Source organism: Chrysochloris asiatica, unplaced genomic scaffold, assembly GCF_000296735.1.
Source record: "Chrysochloris asiatica unplaced genomic scaffold, ChrAsi1.0 scaffold00029, whole genome shotgun sequence".
Lineage (NCBI taxonomy): Eukaryota > Metazoa > Chordata > Mammalia > Afrosoricida > Chrysochloridae > Chrysochloris > Chrysochloris asiatica.
The window spans coordinates 2,632,461-2,642,959 of NW_006408547.1; the positions used below are offsets into that span (position 1 = coordinate 2,632,461).

The 10,499-nt window shown below is 37.2% G+C and overlaps 1 protein-coding gene across 1 annotated transcript in view; it reads right to left on the reverse strand.

Annotated features, from left to right (window-relative positions):
• Window positions 1–10,499, reverse strand: part of NALCN (sodium leak channel, non-selective) — a 535,846-nt gene that overhangs the window by 486,060 nt on the left and 39,287 nt on the right. The window contains exon 6 of the mRNA XM_006846666.1: window positions 5,630–5,784. Within this exon, the coding sequence (XP_006846729.1) occupies window positions 5,630–5,784 (155 nt within the window). The remainder of the gene's footprint in view (window positions 1–5,629; window positions 5,785–10,499) is intronic.

The following is a 10,499-nucleotide window of genomic DNA, read 5'->3' on the forward strand; positions in this document are numbered from 1 at the left end:
CACCAACCACTAAAGCCAGTGAGGATGAAATAGAAGAATTCTACCAACATCTTCAATCTGAAATTGATCAAACATGCAATCAAGATGTATTGGTCATTACTGCTGATTGGAATGCAAAGGTTGGGAGCAAAGAGCAAGGACCAGAAGTTGGAAATATGGCCTTGGTGATAGAAATGATGCTGCAGAATGCATGATAGAATTCTGCAAAACCAATGATTTGTTCATTTCAAATACCTCACCAGATGGAATACATAGAAATCAAATTGACTACATCTGCGGAAAGAGACGATGGGAAAACTCCATATTATCAGTCAAAACAAGACCAGGGGCAGACCGTGGAACAGGCCATCAATTATGCATATGCAAATTCAAATTGAATCTGAAGAAAATGAAAACAAGTACATGAGAGTCAAAATAAGACCTTGAATATGTTGTTTTTGTTGTTAAGTGCCGTCAAGTCAGTTCCGACCCATAGTGACCCTGCATAGGGTTTCTGAGGAGCAGCTGATGAGCTTGAACCACTGACCTTGCAATTCAAACAGCTTTACAGTCTGGTACATTAACCCACAGTGCTACACCCGGACTCCATGAACCTGGAAAGACTACGTGGCTTTTTCTAGCTCTGGTGGTGGCTGTGTGCCGTGGAGTTGGGACTGACTCATAGCGACCCAATACAGGGTTTCCGAGGCTGTAAATCTTTACAGGAGTAGAAAGCCTCATCTTTCTCCCGCAGAACAGCTGGTAGTTTTGAACTGCTGATCTTAATGTTCGCAGCCCAATTCATAACCACTACGCTACCAGAGTTCCATTTTCTAGCTCTAGATTCCTGTTATTTAAGTGACTTAGATTTCTCAGGTTGGTTGCACCACATGTTTGTAAGCACGGAATAGAGAGGACACAAGAATGAAAGTGGTGTGGTTATGCAGAAAATGGAAGTAGGACAAATTTCCAAATAGTTTAAGTTGGTACCTAGCTTCACGGTGCAAACCTTTGGTTCATAGTTCTCTGAACCTTTTCACCGAGTGCTGACTATCCAGCTCCTCACACATACTCACTCCAGTCACCAAATCTGAATGTCTGCAGAGCAGATTTCATGTTCTTCTTTCTTCCCTTACTAATGTTCATTTCTCAGTGGCTTGGGCCATAAGGTGTGTGTGATATCTGAAGTCCAAAGACTAGCATCTTAGAAAGGATGTCTAGCTGAGAGAATTTATGAATGAGCTACTGAATCGTTCTGGGAAACAAGAAGAAAAAGATGCCACAAATGGAAGGGAGTGATTCCACAACAAGGAGCATCTCAGTCACTATTTGGCACCGGAATTCAAGGGAGGTCAGAACACAAACTACTGAGAGCTGGGCACCAAAAGAAATCACTTGATTGTAGCCTCTGCTCAATGTCCCACTGTGGAAGGAATGGCTGTTTGAAGACTGCTAAAAGGGAAGAAGTGGCTCTAATTCATTTTGTAATCTATAAATTAAAATATATGTTGTTGTTGTTAGGTGCCATGGAGTTGGTACCAACCCATAGCGATCTTATGTACAGCAGAACGAAACACTGCCTGATCATGGACCAACCTTGCTACTGTTGCTACGCTTGAATCCATCGATGCTGCCACTTGGCCAATCCGTCTCATTGGGGGTCTTCCTCTTTTTTCACTGACCCTCCACCTTACCAAACATGATAGCCTTCTCTAGCAACTGTTCCCTCTGGACAATATGTCCAAAGTCTGAGAGATGATGTTTGGCCATCTTGGTCTCCAAGGAGCACTCTGGCTGCACTTCTTCCAACACAGATCTGTTGGTTCTATGGGCAGCCCATGGCACTTTTAATATTCTCCTCCAATACCATAACTCAAAAGCATCAATTCTTCTATGGTCTTTCTTATTGACTGTCCAGCATGCATATGAGGTTATTGAAAATACCATGGCTTGGGTCAGGCGTACCTTACTCTTAAAGCTGACATCTTTGTTCTTCAGCACTTTAAAAAGGTCTTGTGCAACAGATTTGCCTAGTGTAATACATCATTTGATTTCTAGATTGCTGCTTCCTTGAGTGTTGATAGTGGATCCAAGAATGAAGTCCTTGACAACTTCAATCTTTGTTCCATTGATAAGAATGTTGTTGATTGGTCCAGTGGTGAGGATTTTTGTTTTCCTGACATTGAGATGTAATCCATACTGAAGACTGTGCTCTTTGACCTTCAACAGTAAATATTTTAAGTCCTCTTCACTTTCAGCAAGCAAGGTTGTATCATCTGCATATTGCAGGTTGTTAATGAGTCTTCCTCCAATCCTGACACCACATTTTTCTTCATAGAACCCAGCTTCTCAGATGATTTGCTCAGCATACATGTTGAATACGTATAGTGAAAGAATAAAATATACAGGGATACATATAATTAAACAATGACAGTAGAGACTGTTCAATGGTACAGGCTAAATACTCTTAAGAGTCTAAGTAGATAAAGTTCAGACATGAAAACATTTCTGAGAGTGTCAAGAGATGAATAATTAATTACTGAAGTCCAAACACCACTAAAAATGGATCCTTTTGAAATCTCTACATTGATAAAAATTGGGACAGCAGTTAATATGGGCATAGAGCAATTCCAGGCATAACTTGTCCTCCACTCCCCTATTCCTCTTCCTAAATAATAAACTGTTTCACAAAAAAAGGAATAATAACAGATATTACATACATGTTATAGCAAATAGCAATAATAATTGATATTGATATAATATGTTGTGATTAAGTGCCATCAAGTCTGTTCAGACCCATAGTGACCACATATAGTTTCCAAGGAGCAGCTGATGAACTTGTATCACCGACCTTGCAGTTCAGACAAACTTTGCAGTCCAGCCCTTTAAGCGACAGTGCCACACCAGGACTTCTAATATAGAAAATAGCTATAAAAATAATCTCCTGCAAGACTGCAGTTTGTGTATCTATAGAGCTACATTAACATCAGGCAGTAGCTATCAATGTCATATTCAAGTAAAGAGATCATTTTTAAAGTTTCTGATTATAGTCCAAAGTCTACATTTCATTATCTAATCATTAGTCATACAATGATGATAAATACAGACATCATTTGAGAAAAAGAAGCAGAGAGACTCCATTAAGCTCATAGAGAAAGGGAAGTTGCAAAGATTAGAAGATACTGCCAATGAAAGCAGACAATATCGGGAACAAGAATAACAAGTACACAACTTAATTTACTATTATGACTCTAATTACTAACACAAGCCTGACTAGTAACCAATGAATTCAAAAGCACATAAACTTTGATCAGTTCATTAGTAAATATTTACAGAGCGCACACTGTGATCTGGGAGCTAGGCTAGGCGCTGGAGACTTGGATGATTAAAAAAGACACCCTTCCTGTTTTCAAGAAATCCATGTCCTTGGGAAATAAAAGTGCAAATAAACAGCAAAGTTCCAGTAAAGGATGATTGGGATAAGGGGCCCAAAGCCCCCACAGACAATTTCCTTCTAGACCTGGCCCTTTTGAGCCAGTGCACTTTGTAGGAAGGCTTTCTCTGTGAAAGACAGATTGCAGCCTAAATTGGCTAAAGCTATTATAAATCACAGTGAAGAAAGATGATGCAACTGGAATATAATGTAGTATTTTGAATGTAGGCATAATTACTTCACTTAAATGGTCAAGGTGTGATTTGCAATATGATTTAAAAGGATTGGAGGGTTCTTGTGATAAGCTCCAGACTGCTGGCCACTCTACAAAGGAGATATGTGTATATCCAGTCAGCCCCTAAAAGAAAGGGCTGTGTATTTTGACTAGACATCTGTTCTAGTCATGACCCGCTATTAAAATTGTTGGATACAGCCTGCTGACTCACTGTATCTCATCTACTGAGACACACCTGTAATTTCCTGCACACCTCTAAAAGACATTGGTACAATCCATAATCAGTCTCTGTTCTTCTTAGATGAGGGAAGGACATAAAGACAGATCTATTTAAGAAAGTACAACAAATTGAAATGTTTCACGCCTGATGGCTTCCAGTTTCTTTGTGAAGTAGTAAAGAACATCACTAACTAAAAGAGATGAAAGGAAATCAGCTAAACCAATGTTGGAAATTCACTTCGTTTCCAGCATGAGAGCTTATGAAAATATAGGAACAAAAATACAGAGATGGTACTTGCTAAATTTACTCCTTTATTATTATTTTTTAAATAGTGATTATTTGTGCTTTCTATCCAAATGTCAGTACTATATCCAGTATGCAGACTGTAACAGTGCTATTTATAACAGGAGAGTATTCTTTAATCAACTCAAGACCTTCAAGTATTCTTTCTGCAATTCCAGTGCTTACTCAGAGTCTGTTACACCGTTCTGTATCACATCAGGCTGGTGTTGTGACTGACTGAAGCAGGCCAGGAATAAGGATTCATAGGTACTCCCTGACCTTGCAAAGTCTATTGTCTGTGCTCAGCACTTACCATAGACAGGGGAGGGAGGCTGATTTCACTTCCCTGACTAATAAAGCCTCCTTTGGTCCACTGAGATGTGAAACCATATCAAATGTCAGGAAATGCACTTGGCTTCCCAAAGAGCATAACCACCCTTCTCTGTTACATACACTGAAAGGCAGTTTCCTTAGGCCCTTGGTAGAGATGTCTGGAATACTCCAAAATGTAACTGGATTTGAAACCTTAAGGAAGAATTAGTTTCCTGGTGCTTTTTTGCTTTTTTTTTTTTTTAATGATTCAGCTAACTATTCTCAAAGTAGAAAACACTGTTTTTGTAATTTTTTCTATAATAATGAAATATGAGGGAGTTTCAAAAAGTTAATGAAAAAATTATAATTTCTTTTCATTCCCTTTTTTCCATGAACACTTTGAGTCTTAGTATGTACCACCTGTGGGATAGCAATAAATATTATCATATTAACTGAATGTTGTTGTTAAGTGCTGTAGAGTCGATTCCAACCCATAGTGACCCTGTATAGGGTTTCCGAGGAGCAGTTGGTAAGCTTGAACCGCTGACTTTGCAGTTCAAATGGTTTGCAGTGTGGTGCATTAACCCACAGTGCCACACCAGGACTCCCAACGCTAAATTCACTCATGACTGTGTGCAATGGCACATTTCAGGACTTAAAGAACAATGCTCACGCACTAGCATTTCCCATTTGTCTCTTATAGTTTGATACATAGTCAGTAAGTTGTCATTAGCTGTCTTGTGTTACAGGAGCACTTTCCAATTGTGGTGAATGCATCATGGCTTAGTATTATAATTCTTTAAGACTTACCTTGTCTTTAGAGTTATTTGTAAAAAGGCACTGTCTTATTTACTTTTGAATGGCCAATGCTGAGGCCTTACTCAATAAATACAAATTTTTAAATACCATAACCAAGAATTAAAACAGTCTACAACAAAAAATATTTAACTCTTTATGGACACTGATGACTATATATGGACACAATCTGTATGGGACAGACCGTAGGGTAGAGTAGAATACAATATAGATATAGAATTAAAATTTGCATTTGTGCTTCTTAAAAACAAGTTTCAGTCTTAACATGAAGTATCAATTATACAACTATTTTCTCTATTGCATAAACATTTTAAAATAGAAACTGAAAATGTATTTTACCAGTAAGACAGACCTATCTCATTAAAGCCACTGTAGCCCAGCTCTTGCCTGCTAAGTCCCAGATCTTCAAGGTCCATGCATTTAAATCCTGGGGGGCATTGATAACCTTCTTCCAATTCGGGTGAGCAGTGTGTATCTGGGATAGCTAAACTATTCCAGGTTACATTTCTGTGGAAAACATATGAAAGGGTTAGACCATTTTAACAATTGTAAACACTAGTTAAAATAAATAATCACTCTTCATTAATAATTGCTGTATGTGGCGTGGATTTAATATTCATGATTCATGAATGGCATTCATAACATCAATGACATATTAAACATTTTCGAACGATACTTCATTCTTCCTCATGATATCTCTTGATCAGAATGGGATTGCCATGTTGTGTTCTTAAAGACTAAGAGCCAGAGAAGTGAAAGGAGAAATTTTACTATAGACATTCAAGGAATGTTAACTTTTCTAGCTGGTGATTCCTTAATATTTGCAATCCATCTCTTACTATACCTTAGGCTTTTACTTCTTCACTTCTAAGCAATGTGATGTGATGGCGATCATTTTCAGTATAGTACACTACTATGGAAGGAGCTCTAGTAGCATAGTGGTTATGAATCGGGCTGCAAACCTCAAGGTCAGCAGTTCAAAACTACCAGCTGTTCCGTGGGTGAAAGATGAGGCTTTCTACTCCCATAAAGATTTACAGCCTCGGAAACCCTATACAGGGTCACTATGAGTTGGAACCAACTCCACAGCACATAATCACCACAACCACACTACTATGGGAGTCCTGGTGTGGTGCTAATGTATCAGACTGCAAAGTCATTTGAACTGCAAGGTCAGTGATTCTAGCTTACCAGCTGCTACTTGGAAACCCTAAACAGAGTAGCTATGGGTCAGAATCAACCCGATGGTGCTTAACAACAACAACACTATTATGAGTCTCATAAATTATACTTGCTGTATTGCAGATGTACAACTTAGAAAGAAAACAAGACATATTAAGAGAGTTTAAAGGAACTAAAAGCATCACATCTAACAGAGATTATGGAGTAATTGAATTATGGCTCCAGGAATATTAAGATCCTTAAAGTGAATGGTAACAAGACTCCTTTTCATTTCTCTTGAAGACATATTAGAGATTCAGTTGATGGAGAAGGATTTGGATAGGTAATGAGTTTCTTGATGGCAAGTAGAGGTAATCACTGGAATGGTGATTGTGGAATCTAATTATGGAATGAAATAAAAATGTGTAAGAAGTAGCAGCTATCTGAGACAATTCATATGGACTATGCAGAGGTCAAAGGTTAAATTAGATAATTCCATAATACTTCTAAAACCATGATTTTACACTAGTCATTTCTCACTACATCAATGTTTCTACACATTTCCTAAATGGGGAGCAATCATAAGATAAACCTAGTCCCATCGATTTATTATCAAATTGATGTAGAATAGTTGGGTTACATTCTTTTGCTTGAATAACTTCTTACAATCAGTTTGGCTACTTCCTTCTCCATATATAATATACTTTTCCTAGAGTCTAATGCGTAATTCCTAGCAATCTCTTTTCTTCTCAAGACCAACACATAAATGCACGCACACACACATTTCACATTCTATAAAAACAAAATAAAAGACAATTGCCAAAAGAACTGAATACATTTTGGCATGTGAATAGTTGAGCATTTTGGTCACAGATATTTGAAGCTAAAAGAAACCTTAATCACGTATTCATTTATAGATAAACAGGGCATGGTAAAGGTCCAAGATATAAACATTTACTAGCCCATGAAAATGAATGATTCTCACAGAGGGAAAAAAAAAAAAAGGAAACTGTGTCTTAAAATAGCAATACCAACAATATTTGAGAAAATGCTCAGTGTACATGAATAGGTGTCAAAAAACCTTTCAGTTCTTTGAATAGGGAAATTGGACTCTGGATGGAGTGTGCCTGGGTGTGAATTCTGGTCCAAGTACTTACCACACATAATGATCCACATCTGCAAGGTACTTAAAACAGGGCTGAGCACACAAGTGTTAGGTGACCGTTACATATTCTTATTGATAATCTGAGACCTGTATGCTGCCGAGAATGAAACCTGCATGTCTTCATTAGTTTATTTATTTATTTATTGTCATTTGTAAGCATTTTTATTCTTTTTTGTTTTGTTTTAAGTTTTTATTGTGAATTGAGTGATAGTTTAACATGGGAGAACATCAGTTTTACACTCATCCTATGGTATTTCGTTTCATTGTAACGGTTACAATCGCCTCCATGCATCATCATTCAACAGTATTTGCCTCTTTTTTTGTTTTGGGGTTTGTTTGTGTTTTGTTGTTGTTGTTGTTGTTGTTTTTTGATGTACACAAAATCACTCAGGAATATATTATTATTTAAACAACTAAAGGGCACATTCTGCAAGCCTGCCTCCTGGCCATCAGTCAACACACAGCCTTTCTCTTTCCAGGAATCTAGAGTCCTCAGTTACTCTATTGCTCCATGTCAGTTTATGTTTTAAAATGAGAATAGTATAATTCTACCTATTTCATAGGAGTGTTTTAATGATCAAATCAGCTAATGTACAACATACAACACTCAGAATCATAACAAGAACAAGATAATCACTAATTACTCAATAATGAACTATTATGATGATGTTTACATTGATTTATAAATATTAGAGTTTTTTTTTTCCTATTTTGATTTTTTCTCTTTTTATATTAGCACTGATCCTCATTTTAAGCATAATTGTCACCAGTGCATATGATATTTTGAAGTATTTTAGCTTCAGGCACAGATATGAAATACATTATTTTTGCCAACATAAGCTATTAGCAATGTTGGCAAATTAGACACACATTTATCCGATGATTCTAGAACACACTTATCTAAAGTCATATGACAATTACTATTTTTTTTAAAAAACTGTAATAAGCACTAGGATTTTTTGAATACATATTTGCTGTGGCACTATAGGATAAACACTGTACTGGTAACCTCAAGGTCAGCAGTTCAAACCCACCAGTGGCTCTCAGAATTCCTATACATGGTTGCTATGGGTCATGGTGGCATATAACAATTACTATACTTACCTTAGGTTTATTTTTCAGTTCACAAGGATCATCTAGATTTTATTTTAAATTGTTATTATTGTTTTCTTAACCTTTTCCCCTCATACCTTAATATTTGAACAAATAGTTGTCCAGAATCAGACAGCAGAAATTCCAAAGAGGTAGATGCTAAATATAGACAATGATCTGCCCAATCATAATAAATATTCACTCATGCTCCTGGTGTGGTTCTGTAGAATTAGCACTGGACTGTTAACCATAAGGTTGGCAGTTCAAACCCATTATCTGCTCTTCAGAAACCCTATAAAGGGTTTCTATGAGTCAGAAAGGACTTAATGAAAACAAAAACATGCTTACGTGGATTTCAAGACCTGGAGTCCTGGTTTGTCGCTGTGGATTAATGCACTGAACTGCAAAGTTGGTTTGAACCACAAGGTTCAAGCTCAACAGCCGCTCCTCAAAAAACATATACAGGATGGCTATGTGTCAGAACCAACTCAACAGCATTTAATAACAACAACAACAATTCTATATTGTTGTTGTTAAGTGCCATAGAGTCATTTTCAACTCATAGCGACCCTGTATATGGTTTCCAAGTTGCTGCTGGCGATCTTGAATCAACGACCTTGCGGTTCAGACATGTTGCACTTCAGCATGATAGCAGACAGCATCACACTGGACACCACCACTCGTCTGTCAGTTTGTCATACTGTGGCAGCTTGCATGTGGCTGTGATTCTGGAAGCTATGCCATGGTTATTTTAGATACATGCAGGATTACCCACAGTCGACAGGTTTCAACTAAGTTTACAGACAAAGACAGACCAGGAAGGAGAGACAGATTACATCTGAATATCTAGTCACTGAAAACCTTCTGAATAGCATTTATAAATTAATGTAAACAGCACCAGAATACTGAATATTGAAACATGATGAAGAGAACGAAAATATTGTCAGATACAGTGCCGGAAGGTAAGCCCCTCAGGTTGGAAGTCACTCAAAATGCGACTGGGGAAAAGCTGCCTCCTTAAAGTAGAAATGAACAAGATGATGCAAAAGGAATAAAGCCCTCAGGACCTTCATTTGCTGATGGAGCACAACTCAAAATGAAGAGAAACAGATGTAAACAGCCATTAATGGAATGTAAGAACATGTGATGTAAGAAGTATGAATCTAGGAAAACTGGAAATAGTCAAAAATGAAATGGAATGCATAAACATCAATATCTTAGGCATTAGTATGCAGAAATGGACTGATATTGGCTATTTTGAATCTGACAATCACATATTTACTATGATGGGAATGACAAATTGGAGAGAAATGACATCATATTCATTATCAAAAAGAACATATCAAGATCTGTCTTAAAGCATAATACTGATAGTGAGAAGATAATATCCATACATCTACAAGGAAGACCAGTTAATACCACAATTATTCAAATTTATGCAACAACCACTGAAACCAGGGATGGTGAAATTAAAGAATTCTACCAATGTCTTCAGTCTGAAATTGGTCACACAAGCAATCATGATGTGCTGATAATTACTGGTGATTGGAATGCATAGGTTGTAAACAAAGAGGTAGGATCAGGAGTTGTAAAATATGGCTGTAGGTGTAGAAACGATGCTGGAGATTGCATAATAGAATTTTGCAATGATTGATTCATTGCAAATATCTTTTTTAAACAACATAAAAGATGACTATACACATACACCTCACCAGATGGGAGACACAGAAATTGAAAGAAACTGTGGAAAAGTTCTATATCATCAACCAAAAGAAGGACAAGGGCAGACTGTGGAACATCCATA